We start from the raw sequence: 15,344 nt of genomic DNA on the forward strand, positions 1-15,344 counted from the left end.
AAAGGGAAGAAAAGTTAATAAAGGAACCTATCACTCAAACTTAATTTTTAGTATGGCAAATAAACTGCTTTAATGAAAGGGCTGAAATCCCCAGGTTTGCACATTAAATTTTCATTCGTAGTAGAGAATGGAAATTATTGATTCAGCCGTGGCATCATGCATTTTGAATACTACAGCCATTTCTGCTGGGTGCAAATGTGTTGGCAGCATCTCAAGGCAGGGGTGTGGGGGGGGGGAGGGGGGGGAGCCCTGGCCCAGGGTGGGTGGGAGAGTGGAGAAAGGGATATAGATAAGAGAAGGAGGCAGACTGGCTCTTCAGAGACTGAAAATAATCAATGCTCCTGTCTCTAAGATCCACTTAGATAAAGCATCTGACAGTATGATGGGCAAACGGGGAACATTCTGAGACCAGGAAAAATCAGGTCCAGTCAGTCTTCAGGGAAACCCTTGGGGAGGGGGCCTTAGGGAATTTTTTTTTTTAAAGTAGGCAGAATTGATGGCTGATTTATCTCAAGACCTTGAAGAAGAGTTTGGGTTTCAAGAATACTATAGTAGAAGAAAAGTACCCTTTCTTAGTTCAAGGTTAAAGTGTCCATCAAGAGAAGAATAAACATCTGACATTCTAATGCTGAACTGGCTCACATAGGAAATCAATCAAATGCACAACTGCAGCTCTCAACCTGGAGTGGCCTCATCAAAGAGTCAGGTGACCCAAATGTACTTTCTTTACTTAAAGCATGAAAATAGGTACATTTGTCCTTAGAAAGAAATTAATCTTCCTGCCTCTCAGAGGACTACCCCATAATTAAACAGCTCTTGATTATTTCCCCCTTAGAGAATTCACAGGAGCTGATTCACAGCTTAGACTGAGGCAGCCTGAATCAGCCCATTTTCGGGGTCTTTGTATATCACCTGAGCTTCTACAGTAGAAGCTCAGGAAAGCCAATCATCTTTAGAAATAAGCTAAACTCAACTGAAGTAAAGCTGCTTAAAAAAGAAAGGAAGATAATCACATCATATATTCAAAAAAAAAGGAGAGAAAAAGGTTTTGTTTTGTTGTTGTTGTTGTTTTCATTACCTTCTAGCTAAGATTATCTTATGCCCGGCAGTCTTTTCTGTCAGCCTGGATGTTGGAAAAGTAGCTTTGTTGGACTAAAAAGTTCTGGTTTTTATATTCTCAGATGCTGAGCATTGGTGCCATCTATAGATTTCCATTCTGGGAGAGGTTTCTCTTTTGTCCTACTTTGCGTCAGACCTGCTGTCGTGAGGATAAGAGCGCCCAGGAGACACTTCCCTGTGGTTTAATAGGCTATGAAGGATGGGACTCATTAATCTGCTGGCAGTTGCCCCTAAACAGGATTCTGCCTGGAGGTGGGGGAAGAAAAGGAAGGGAAGCCAGGCTAAGGGCAGCTCCATCCAAGAGACCACCGTATTTGCCTAAGGGGGCCTGAAGCAAGTAGTACCTTCTCCTGAAGGGACCACCTATGTGGTCTGAACAGAGGGTGACAATCCAGCCACAGAAACCACAGGCCTGGGGTGGCTGCTTTTGACTTTTAATCATTATTCCTGGGATCTCTGCCTGCCTAGCTATTTTTCAAATTGTTAGAATATTATTTCTGTTGTTCCTTCACTAGACTCTTATAAAGTTTATTGTCCCTGTTCCTATTACATTAGTGTGTTTATTTATAATTGGTTTTATCTTTCTAGTTCTCTTCTAGGAAGCTCCTAACTACCATTAGGAAAAGCCAAAGCTGCTCAGCCTGGTACTTCAGGTCTCTTGGATTGGCCCTGTTCATCTCACTGTCTCATCACCAGTCATCCAAACTTAGGTCACACTATTTGTACATGGAGTCACTTTCCTCTTCCCTTGGCTTACTTCTGGCCACTTTTGCAGGATCAAGATGACAGGCCCTCTTTGTGGGGACTTGATTCTCAGATACTATGTCTACCTTCTATGTTGGCTACTGGTCCCTTCCCTCTAGCCTTTCTCACTTTGCTCTTCGGTGATAGCTTGTGCCCCCCTATGTATAGAATAAACAGTGAATAATCTTTAATAAACAAAAAAGCTCCACCTTCAGGCTCCCATATAGCCTGGTTTTATTAGATCCATGGAATGAAAGTTAACCAGGTCCTCCTGAATCAGAAGCCAGCATATTGCCTCTTACCTTTATGGTTTTGGTCTGGAGTCTGAGTCCATTTAAAGTGTTGATGGCTTTCTCTGCATCCTTTGGATCAATATAGTTAACAAATCCATACCCTAAACTCTGTCCTGTGGAAACATGAAAAAAAGAGAGAGAGAGAAAGAGAGAGAGAGAAAGAGAGAGACAGGAAGGGAGAGAGAGCAAGAGAAAGAGAGAGAAAGTACTCAGTATCTTCATAGAGGCAATACTTCCCGTAGCAGTTGGTTTAATCCTTCCTTCATAGCACAGTTTACCCCCAGGTTGAGGTTAAAAAATTCCTCCATCTCTCACGGATGGCATTTAAACTCACAGGAGCTGCCTAAACATAAGCTTAAGTAGATGTCCTTGCACACTCACTCTGGATACATAAAAGGGTCCACAAAATCAGGAAAAGACAGGACAGGATACTTGGAAAGAGACCAAATGGAGTTTGTATGAAGAGACTTGAACTGGGAGTCATGAGACTTTCTCTATTATCACTGTGACTTTGGAATGAAGTAATTTATTACTGCTTTGCAGAAGTGGGACTCAAACCCTGGTCCTTCTACATGCCAGGGCATGCCAGGAGAGTGTTTCAAATACTTAGCTACATTCCCCAGCCCCAAGAGAAGTCTTTTAATTTCCTCTTTCCCCAAACCTCTTCTCCCGAGTTAACAGCACTTACCTCAGATAGGTTTGAGAGTGAGATATTGTAAATAAAATGCCTATATTAAATGCATTGTCAAGAACATAGTAGGGGCTTAACTAAAGGCAGTGATGCTCAGCTCAGTCCTATAAAACTGGGACAAGCCCAGGACGCAGAAGCTGTATCTATTGCCTTGGTCATGCCAGCCACACCAATACGCAGAGGGATGTAGCAAGATCTGAGCAAAAACTGATGAAGATGTTTACAGTGAAGGATGGTAGGCATGGCCAGAATTTAAAGCAGTTGCTACAAAAATTGCACTTTGCCCTTATCATTCCTTGGAGCCAAAGAAATTTAAAAAAAAAAAGAATGAAAGAAAGAAAGAAAAAGGAGGGCAAAGGTTTCTCTTGGAAAGAACCAGGGCACTCCTAACACAGAGGAGGGAGTGCAAACACATTGTGCAAAGAGGATTTAGCTACTTTAGGTGGAGATGGCATCAACTTGTCTGCGAAGAGAAGTAGCAAGTGACAGGGCTCCCCCCTAAGTGAAATAAAAATAATGTGCTTGCGATCGTGCCACTGATTATAAATAGTCCATCAGCTCTGCCATGTGTCATCAGCCAGAAATATCATTAGGAAACTTTACATTTTCTGACATACCCTTTAAGAATCACAGAGCTTGTGGTGGCTGCAAAGCCAGCTTGAACTTCCCAGGCAATGATATTGATTTGTGGGCGGCAGCAGAGCCGAAGAGGAAGAAAGTGACAGGACGTCACATGTCAGGAAAGACAGATTACATAAAGCTCTCTTTGGAGTATTGGGGCAGGTTTGGGAGACAATACAGCAAAAAGCCTGCCATGTCCTGGTGACAGGATCCCATTTCAGCAGCCAAAAAAATCTTTCCAACAGCTTCTGTTTTGCTGGTAAATGTCTGTGTTTGTGTTGGTTGTAGGAGGGAACCTGGGAAAACAAGTTGGGTTCTGGATCAGAAAATGGGTAACTCTGCAAAGAGAATCAAGAGGAAACTCAATAGCATTTGTCCCCCAAATGGAAAACTCCACATGACAACACTTTCCATTAGGATATTCCCTTGTGTTTTGGAAGAGCAGGGTTAAAATAGGAAAGATGGGGGCAAACTTTGCCAGACAGATACCTTCATCAGCCAGAATTAGAGACTGAAGAGAGAGGAGAGTGTGTTGGGCACACTCCAACTGCTGGGCATTTCTCTTTCCGTTGTACAGTGTGTGTGTGTGTGTGTGTGTGTGTGTGTGTGTGTGTGTGTGTGTGTGTGTGTGTAAGAGAACGAGTGAGTGTATGTATGTGAGAGAGGCAGACTCACAGAGACAGAGACAAGAGATGAGCGTTTTTATAATACCCCACTACATATTCTAAGAAAGTTCATTTTGCAAATACAAACATACAAGAGACTAATTCCATTGGTTTAAAAATATCATTTATCCTAAATTTGGCTCCACCTCATCAAGCCTAACTAAATTCACCTAATTAAATCCATTTTCATCATGCAGATTTCTCAGTCATATTTACCTTGCATATATGAGAAGCCTTAAAATTTGCTGTACTAAAATATTCTTATAATCAGCTTTTAAGAACAGTCATGCACTAAGCAGAGCTGCTTTTAAAGGGCATTTTAAAGTAATTATGGCAATGAGAAGCCTTATATATGAATTCTAGGAAACTGGTCAGATAAGTCTATTTTTCTAGCTCAATTTAATTTGTCTAAAATTAAAATGGAATATAAAAAGGTAAACAAAACACTCACTCCTTAACCGCAAACCACACTCATACTGCAAAAGTTCCTCATTCATTACAGTGATGGAACTATGTGAAGACATTTAGCACTCAGGGGTGCATGTTCCCAATATGGTCGCCTCTATAAAATCATTCATTTTTTTGTTGTTGTTCGGTCATGGGGCTTGAACTCTGGGCTTGGGCGCTATCCCTGTGCTCTTCAGCTCAAGGCGAGTGCTCTACCGCTTGAGCCACAGTGCCACTTCCTATAAAATCATTCATATATTGCAGAACTCTAAAATGAACATAGTAGGTAAGATTTTTGCCTTCTCATTTTTTTTGTCGGTCATTCGGCTTGAACTCTGGGCCTGGATGTTGTCCCTCAGCTCTTCAGCTCAAGGTGAGCACTCTACCACTTGAGCCACAGTGCCATTTCCAGTTTTTTTTTTTTCCTAATGGTTTATTGGAGATAGGAGTCTCACGGTCTTTCCTGCCTGGGCTGGCTTTGAACTGTGATCCTCAGATCTCAGCCTCCTGAGTAGCTAGGATTACAGGTGTGAGCCACTGGCACCCTGCTTGCCCTCTCGTTTTTATCTGTTCTAGATTTTGCTTCTGGAGGAAGGAAACCACACTCCAGCTCAGGAGCTAGGAATGTTTTGAAGGTCAAGTGAGGGAAAGGACTCCTGGCTCAGCTAGATGTATCATACCAACCCACCTGCCTGTATCAATCCTAAATCCACCATTACCTCGGCTCCTGACTATAATTAGCACTCCCGTGTTATCATCACCTGTCCCAGGTTTAGAGAGACTGCATTTAGCATCAAGAATGAAGGTGCTCTTGGAAAAACGGAAAGCCAGATGAATGTCATTTCAGAAAGAAAGGGAGAAAATGGAGGCTCTCCTTGAGTTAAAATAATGAACTGCAAACTCTAAAACAGAATGCTGCACTCAACAAGGGAACAGAGATAGAAACACTTGCCTGTGAATAGGAAGATATGAGATAGACTGACAGCACAATGGAACTACCTGTGGTTAGCCTAGTTCACGGGCAAAGCTTTCTTCACATGCTTCTCACCATTATAGGATGAGTCCAGCTATGCTGAATAAAAAGTATTCTGTGGATTGAAGTATTTTCTTTTAAAATACCCTAGAGAAGATGATTAAGTCTCTAGATACAAACCCAAGCTTCACTTCTTTTAGGAACTGTTTTAGTAGTAGGGGCGAGTAAAATGAGGGAGAATTTTTTGTTTTAATTTTGGTAGCCATATATTTGGTGCTGGATTTTGAATCAGCAGTTTTATATTTAAATGCACATGGAAAAATGTAGATGAAACACATTCACAAAAGAATACTGACACTTTTTCCACGGGGACTGAGAGAGTCATCATACCGAGTGGGCCCAGGGAGACCCAGTCTGGGGCTTAGGACTAAATGTTTATGTACCTACAATTCAGAAATATATAATAGTTTCTTCTCCTTTTTTAAAAGGAGCTACATCTTTCCCCTTTATCATCATATACACATACATTTATATAGCAACCAAATTCTAGGAACAGAAAATGAAAACAAACTAATTTTTTATGTTTATTTTTGATGACAAGTTGAACAGATAAAAATGACGTAATCAAAATGGTGCTTGTCAAATTGCCTCTCAAAGAAATATGGCGTTATGAAATGAAGACTATTTCCTTAATTTTGAACTATAGTGAATATCTGGCTTCTTGATTACCACATTACGACGTTTCCAGCTGATTAATAGCTAACAATTCTAACTGGTTTGGACTAGGGGTCCCTATTCACCAGGTGCCATAGGAAATATATTCTTGGCAGTTTAGGACAAATTTAGAATTCAGAATGAAGTTTCCAAAAGAAAACTGTTATACATAATGGCTACATTTTAAAGCGTTTCAGTACGTTTTGGATTAAATAGGTTCTTGTTTTGAACAAGCTGTTCTTAAGCCTGAACCTGAATATTTCTGTATTTATAAAGCATAGGCATGTACATGCACACACAAACACACTATGTATCCTTCTACTATGATATGGTAATATCTCTCTTCTATTATATCTAGGCCTGGCAAGTCCTCCATGACAACTGTGCCATGGTGGCATCAGCCAGAGACAATGTGTAAACACTGTAGCTGTGGTTCAATACACGTTTATCGAGCAGAACAGGTAGCAGGGCCAGCTTGGTCATTGGGTCATCTTTTGCTGATGCCCTGGTCTGAAATATTTTTGGCTCTAATCTCATACTGTTTGCTATAATCATTGTCACTCACTTTAAAAAGGTATTTTGAACACCTTGGGAGATTTTGAATCAACTAAGAAAAGGTAAATTATCTCTGTATTTCTGCTATACTCAGTTCCTAAAAAGTATGCAGATCTTAGCTGATCATCTGTCTTCATTTTCTGGGATTCTGGATAGCAGTAGTTTGTTACTGTCTTTAGGATCCTGGGGATTATTCTGGCCTTGGCATCCTTGCGGCCATCCACAGAAGCAGAGAAGCTGGTTGGAAGGAACCTGAGCATTTCTGCACTATCAACCTGCTCACTTTGCTCTTTCTCTCTTCAAAAACCCATATTTCTCCAGAAACCTAACAGTTATACCTTTCTTCTGCAAAGACCTCGAGGGGGCAGACAGATGGGTAGTTACTGCTGCTGAAAACTTCTGAGTTGAGCAAGAAATTTTTGTGGATGTTAGAACCCTGTTCTCAAAGCAAATGATAGAAATCCCCAGTCACCTCAAGATCACCTGTGTGGTAACAATTCACACACTAGGTTAACTACGCCAACTCGAAATCCCAGAGCCTCCTTGCTGCCAATCCTGAGATGCCTTTCCCTGCTTTCAGCTGCCTCAAATCTATCTGCACATACCCAAAAGCAGGCCAGAGAGATCTATGGCTGTTACTGCATATATACACATGTATGTAGCCCAAAAACCATACTGGCTGTATAACCTTGATTAAGTCATTTAAGCTTCTTCAGCCTGTTCCCTTATCTGGAAAACAGAGGTAATCCCTTAATCCTCACAATCAAAGGATCACTGTGAGGATTACAGTAATGTGGGAACTAATAGCAGCTATAACTTATTCTGTGCCACTTTGTGCCAGGCACTGTGCTAAATGGTTTAGCCATGTCACCTCATTTAATCCTGTCTGAAATAGTGTCTACAGTGCAGAAATGGAAAGTGACGTTCAAGCAATGGTAACATAACTTATCTATAGCCAACTAGCAAGTCAGTGCTAGGGCCTGGAGTTGAATGATTTCAGATCTGAGTGTTATTCAAGCTCATGCTCTGTCCTAACAGGGGTGGGCCCGAGTGCAAATGCAAATGCAAATGGAACCCATCCTATAACAGGAGCTCTAAGACTGGTGTGTCTTGGGGTTTTGGAGTCCCTGTGACTCTACCTCTCAACCTCCTTTGGGGGTTTAACAGTGTTGATCAATTGGAGTTGTAGGTTTTTTTTTTTTTTTCAAGAAAATCCAGTGTCAGAAAATTAGTTTGCAGAATTGCCTCAAACTGAATGTAGATGAAAGTTCCTGCACCAGCCTCATGAACATCACCTAGGGATGTGTGGGAAATTCATAGTCTCAGATGCCATCTCAGACCTGCCGAAGCTTTCTAACAAGAGCCCAGGTGAGTCACCTGCACATTAAAGACTGAGACGCTCCGGTGACTTAAAGTGGGTCAGATGTGGGTTTGAGCCTCAGTTCTTCTGCTTATTGCTATATGACCTTTTCTAAGTTAAATTAACCTTGTGCCTTGGCTTTGGGGAAAACTACATTCAATGCATAATAACAAGGAAGGGAGGCTCATAACATATGCTATTTCTTTTTGTCCAAAAATTTGCATTCCTCCTTTGTCTCTTTCAGCTTTGACATTCTTATCTATAAAATGGGTGTTGCTGGGCACTGGTGGCTCATGCCTATAATCCTAACTACTCAGGAGGCTGAGATCTGAAGACTGGAGTTTGAAGCCAGTCTCTGCAATAAAGTACCCAATAAAGTACCAAAAAAAAGCTGGAAGTGGAGGTTTGGCTCAACTGATAGAGTTCTACCCTTGAGCAAAAGAAGCTCAGAGGTGCATGTGCATGTGCACACACACACACAAGTGTGCTACTTTCCTCAAGAGGTTGTTAGGAACTTTAAATGTGATAACATGGAAAGTGTCTGATGTTTAAGTGGGGTTGGTGTCCTTTCCTTCTTCTCTCATACCACATTAGATACAGGCATCCGCTGTTGTCCCGGGGGTACGATGTCTCCCACCCGACCTCCTTGAAAGTAGAGAAAGATCCTGAGGCTTTTCTTCTACATTGAAGCACATGATATGCAATAAGCATCTGCTACATGCTAGACATTATGAACAAACTCCAAAATTTCCCTGATTCCAGGAGACTTATTATGTAAAAATGAGATAGGCCTACGAGGTTACTATAAACCAGAAAAAACAAATACACATCAGGGATTTTTTCAGAGATTTTTCTTTCAAAGCTTTCTTTAAGGACAGAGAGCTGGTTGAAACTGGTTCTGACAAGCAGGAGGGGACGATTGAATTGGACTTTTAAGATCTCATGCCTGTAATCCTAGTTACTCAGGAGGCTGAAATCTGAGGATCTTGGTTTGAAGCTAGCCCAGGCAAGAAAGGCCATATCTGCAATTAACCACAAAAACAAAATAATACAACAACAACCAAACAACCCCCCTGGAAATAGAATTGTGGCTCAAGTAGTAAAGCACTAGTCTTGAGCATAAAGAGCTCAGGGATAGCAACGAAGCTACCCGAGTTCAAGCCCCAGAACTAGCACCAAAAAAAAAAAGATAAGGGATAGAGTTTTTATAGAGATCTTATTTCAAAGTAATAATATTTTAATTTGAAGGATGAAGCTAAGCACTACATTTATGCCATAGGTTTTTGGGGGCTTTATTACTTGCCAGTCCTGGAAATAATGAAGAGACCATACATACTAGGCTCTGTCATCACTGAATGTGCATTATGATTGAACAAGACACATAAAAATAAAAACAACTTTGTCAGATAATGATGATTTCCAAGGGGAAAATAAAACAGAGTTGGAGGAGCAGCTTGAGAGCAAGATGATGCCCTACTCAACTCTTTACTCCAGGATCCCAAAGAGTCATGACATTATTGGGTATAACTATTATTCTGAGTGAAATAAATGACATTATTTATTCCTATGCGAATATTCCCACTTTCAATCATCCCTTAACCAAACAGAAAGGGAGAGACTGGGAAGAATAGCATTAAAAAAGAGGAAGGCGATAAGAACTATGGAATCAGATCTTATGAGATTCATTCAAAAGATATATCATCATTTAGTTCAAAGAGAAAAATCCCTACAGGCATTCAAAGCTCTCTAACATTTGAAAAAAAAAAACCTGTCATGGGAATGCATGGTATACTAGTTCTGTGGCATTCCAAGGGGGGAAAATAGGGATCAGACAGAAGAAGAAAGTTAGGGGGTAAATTTTTACCTTAATAAAAATGAAGAGAGGGTTTTTTGGAGGCAGCCAGGCAGTGAGTAGACAAATGTAATAGGCAAAGAAGGACACGTCAGAAGGAAGGGACAGCATGACCACTTATTATTGAAGGAGAGAAGTGCCCCCAAGTTTGCAGCTATCACCTCCATGGGGCTCTGGCTATTGATACCAATCTGAGCCTCTCCTCAGATGCACATAGATCTTCCTGGACCTCTGGCACAGTCAGGAATGTTTTAGGGATCTGCAATTAAAAATGTATCTGCTATCAATAGCACTACTGGAAAAAAAGGAATTAGCTTTCTTTACTCTGAATCCTCAATGTATGTAAAATTATCTTGAGCCAGGCTTTGGTTCTTTCCAGAGGCGAAATTCTTGCTTCCTAAGTGGATGTCATTTTTATTTATTCTGTGAGATCAAGACAGGAATAGGCGAAGTGCTAGGCTCACAGTATGGCATTCAAAACCAGTTCAATGAACTGACCATCTTTCTCAATGGACTGGAAAGTTCTTTAAGCCTTACTAATCTGAGTATGGCCAATAGCTGACACAGAGTAGACTTGATGGATACACAAGTGAACTGGATAAATAAATAAATAGTAACAAACATTCTTTCTTGAGTGCCAGTTACTCTACCATGGGTCTTCATTTTATCATCTCATCTACTCTCTGAAACAATTCTACAAGGCAGGTGTTCTCATTGCCATTTAAAATCCAGGAGATGAATGCCCAGAGCACTCAGATCTCCAAACAAATTTGTTCAACTCCAAAGCATACACAGACTTTTAATGGAGGTTTGAATGCAGAGAAAAATACCAACCAGCAACTTACATAGACACAGATGATACACTACCTTCCTTCTATGGTAAAACACATGGAAATTCAGAGGATACATGCACTCATTTTCCATAGTCCCTGAACAGAAAGTTACATTATACAATAAGAAAAGCCAACCAACTGATTCTCAAAAGAGATCTTTCTTTTTCTTTCTTTTTGCTCCTTTTAGTTTGTCCTATAAAATGAGTTGCTTCAAATGACAGGTCTTCAAATATAAATTTCAATAACAAACCTCAACAGATGAAAAACAGAACTACTCCAAGACCTAGTTTTCTTCTGTTGTACAAGACAGAATGAAAATTCATAAGATAAAGAGCCAGTATCAAGTCTATTTGGTTAAAAAAAAAGATTGAAAGGGCAAAGTATTGTAGCTAATGTACGGGAGACAATGGGAGCCCTAGAGACAAGGATCGCACCTTTTTCATTCATCCCACAAAAAGAAAAAAGAAATGACCCTGGGGCAATGAAAGATTCTTAATAGAAGCAACATTAAATTAAATTATCTTCAGAATATTCGTACAAGACAGGAAAGAATAGTCACACATTTAAAAATATTTTTTAATGAGGGTTGAAACAAAAAGAGGAGGGTTTTTTTTGGCATACTCTCAGATAGTCATAAAAGTGAACCAGAATTCTTAATTCTTGGCTGGCTTAGTCTCACATGAAACAAAAGTCTCAAAGTCAGATAGGCAAGACTTTCCACCCAGAGTGGCTGCCAAGCACCAGGTGATTCCGGAAATGCTACTGATGTTAAAGACCAGGGTTTAGTAACAAAGGAAGAGGAGGTAGGGGAAAAAAACCCCTCAGGTTAATACTAATTGCATGCACTGTAATTAACCTTTGGGCAAAATGAGACTTTCTGTGGGTGAATTGTGTGTGGGTAAAAAGAAATCCTGTATTTAATACTAAAACAATGACATCTAAGACTCTCACCAGACAATGTTCTTCCAAGGGACATGTGGAGGCTCCTGCTATCATGTTGGGCTTTAAATTCAGTGGGTCAACTTATGTGAGATGACTTGGCAAAAAAGCAATGTTTCTGCAGCATTAATGGAATATAAATCTATTAAAACTGCTTCAAAATAAGGATACAGGTTTACCCATTGTAACAATGAAATGTAAAAGACACTATGTTGAAAATGAACTTTACAACGTGGGGGCAAGGGAGAAGTTGGGGAGGTGGGGAGGAAAGGGAGGGTAGGGGATAAACAAAGGAGGAAGTAACAATGCTTGATAGGAAATGTACTCATAACCTTACACCTGTAACTGTAACCCCTCTGTACACTATTTTTACAATAAATAAACATATTTAAAAACTACTTTTAAGCCAGTTGTTCACTGGTGGCTCAAACCTACTACCCCAGCTACTCAGAAGGCTGAGATATGAGGATTGCTGTTCGAAATAATTTGTGGAGGGGAAGGGAAAAAACAAATTGTTTAAATAGGGATATAGGTGAACAATGAGATGTACAAGGTGTTATGTCGAAAAATGAACTTCACAACTTTGGCGCAAGGGGTGGGGAGGAAGAATGGGGGAGGGGATGGGAAGGGATGGTAAAGGGAAACAAAGGAGGAGGCAACAATGCTTGATAAAAATGTACTCATCATCTTGTTCATGTAATTGTAACCCCTCTGTACGGAATTTTGACAATTAAAAAATATATATATTAAAAAAAAGCTAGCTCAGGCGGGAAAATCCACAAGACTGTAATCTACAATTAGCCACTAAAAACCAGAAGTAGAGCTGTGGCTCAAATAGTAGAGCATTGCCTTGAGTAAAAAGGCTCAGGGACAGTGCCCAGGCTCTGACTTCAGGAATGGCACCAAGAACAAACCAAACAAAGCAATCACCACAATAACAATAACAAAACCCTGCCTTTGCTGAAGTAAAAGAAAACTCATGGCTCTTGAGGAAGGAGAGGAGGTAAGTAACTGGTCCGTGTGCAGATGAATCAGGATGTCAAATGTTAGCTGGAGCAGTACTTTGAAAATCCCTGTTAGTGTGTCCTCTCTAAAGTAAGGGCTTGGGGTTCTCTAGCCTTGGACCTACTGTGAGTGGCTGTGTGAATGTGAAGAACATCTGTCCTTCCTACCAAGGAGTTCATTGATGGTAAGCAAAGATGGGGCTCAGCATCCACGATCTGACAGCTTAGCTTGGTTCCAACAATTTTTTTTACTAGTTCTATTTCTTTTTTTTATTGTAAAGTTACTGTACAGAGGAGTGAGTAAGGTAATGAGTACATTTCCTATTGAGCATTGTTACCCCCTCCTTTGTTTTTCCTTTACCATCCCTTCCCTACCCACTTCCCCAACTTACCCACCCTCCAGCAAGCTGTAAAGTTCATTTTCAACATAGTGTCTTATACATATCATTGTTACAATGGGTCAACCTGTATCCTTGCTTCAGCATTTTGTTATTTCCCTTCCCCTCCCCAAATTAGAAAAATGTGGTTCCAACAAATTTTTTTAAAAAAATTCCTTACATTCGTGTAAAGGGAAAAAAATAACATGCTTGTTTTTAAATCACTATTTAGCTTGTAGGTAGAAAGAGAAGTAAAAGAAATAAAAACCCAGGAACAGAAACAGGTCTGAAAGGTAGGAACTGAGGAGAAAAAGAACACGGGAGGAATGTCAAGGAAAGGTTTATACCACGCAGATATGAACAGCCTTATTTCACTGAGTCAGAAGCCTGGTAAACATGCAAGTGAAGGAGGGCCCAGCAATCACAACCAGCAAACACCTTCTTATGGCTCAGTGCTTCTAGGTAATGGAAAATGAAATGTTATCCCTACCATCAAGACACCTAATGGCCCATAGGTTGAATCATCCCCAGAAAGTACTCAGTAACTTTCCAAACAATGCCTAGCTTGCAAAGGGACTGTGCTACTACTGCTAGCGAGTATCCAGGAGTCTTCATTTTCTATTCCTCCTGGGAATCAGAGAGACTTCCCCATGACACCAAGGCCTCCATCTTCCCATCCTTGAACAAAGAGTACTCTATTTAGTTCTTCATAGTAGAAAGGAGAGTAAGGTAGGAACTATCCCCTACTGTCGCCTTCTTTTCCACCCCCAAACATATCACTCATAAAAGTCTTCCTTCCTGGCTTGGAAAATATGTTCTGCCATTCATTTTTGTTGTTCTTTCCTGGTGCTAGAGTTTGAACTCAGGACCCTGTACTTGGTAAGCATCTATTCTACCACTTGAGCAATTCCTAGCCTCTTTTGGTGTTGGTTATTTTCCAGATAGGGTATGGCTCTACATTTAGGTTGCCCTGAACTGAAATTCTCCTACTTGTCCCTGGCAGGTATACACAAATGTACCCAAACATTGATTGAGATGGAGTCTTGCAAGTTTTTATATCTAGATAGGACTCAAACCATGATCCTTCAATATCCTTTGTCTATCAAGCAGCTAGGATTATAGGTATAAGCCACCATGACTTGCCCTATCATTCCGTTTAAGTTTCATAATGTATCAAAGCATAGAGTCAGAGAAGTAGTAGTGATAGAAAGAAACCTCTTCTGATTAGTTCACTTCAGTTTCCCAAACTCATTTTATCATAGAATCCCTTAAAAATATATTTCAGATTAAACATTTTTTGGGAAGACTTTCTGATAGGCTTCCCAAACAATCATTATCCTTTGTAACAGCACTGGATACTGTCTCACAATACCAATTACAGTAAAGTAGGGGAATATCTGGTCCCCAGAGCTAAACCACAGATCCTGAGATGATACAGGGGCCAGTAGAAAATGAGACCAACTAAGAAATTCTTGTACAGGGCTGGGAAGGTGGCTCAATGGTAGAGCGTTTGCGTTGAATGCATGAGGCCCTGGGTTCGATTCCTCAGCACCACATAAGCAGAAAAAGCCAGAAGTGGCACTGTGGATCAAGTGGTAGGGCACTAGTCTTGAGCTGAAGAGCTGAGGGACAGTGCCCAGGCCCAGAGTTTAGGCCACACAACCGACAAAAAAGAAAAAAAAAGAAATACTTGCACAATATTATTTCACAGTCTGTGATTCTGTTTCTCAGAAGACACCAACAGTCCTGTCTCTGAGGTAATGTGGACACAGGACACAGCAAAGAGACCCTTGGCAGGGATGGGAGGCAGGCATCTGAAGGCAGGTTTTCATGCTTGTACAAATCTACTAACTCACTAAAATGTCAGTAGTAGGCATGCATGTGTACAGGAAGTTTTACTAGGGGAAAAAGCCAAAAAAATCATTAAAAGTGGCCATATGGACTATAGGAACACATTTGTGTAGTTGCCTAAATAGATCCACACGTGTATGATATTCATACTATGAGACTCAACAAGCATGGCTTTAACTTTGTTGTACTACTTAGAAGCTGGGTGGCATTCAACAAGTTAATCCACCTAAAATATTCACGCTGGTAAAATAGGGCTAATAATATTTATAATCTCACAAAACTGCTAAAAGAGTTATATTAATGCTG

At 40.5% G+C, this 15,344-nt stretch overlaps 1 protein-coding gene across 6 annotated transcripts in view; it reads right to left on the reverse strand.

Moving 5' to 3' along the window:
• Elavl4 (ELAV like RNA binding protein 4) overlaps nt 1-15,344 on the reverse strand; it is a 143,834-nt gene that overhangs the window by 24,205 nt on the left and 104,285 nt on the right. For all 6 annotated transcript variants that reach the window (XM_069987267.1, XM_069987265.1, XM_069987268.1 and 3 more), the window contains one exon: nt 2,166-2,269. In XM_069987267.1, coding sequence (XP_069843368.1) covers nt 2,166-2,269 — 104 coding nt within the window. The remainder of the gene's footprint in view (nt 1-2,165; nt 2,270-15,344) is intronic.

This window comes from Dipodomys merriami, unplaced genomic scaffold (genome assembly GCF_024711535.1).
Source record: "Dipodomys merriami isolate MVZ:Mamm:240054 unplaced genomic scaffold, mDipMer1.0.p SCAF_34, whole genome shotgun sequence".
Lineage (NCBI taxonomy): Eukaryota > Metazoa > Chordata > Mammalia > Rodentia > Heteromyidae > Dipodomys > Dipodomys merriami.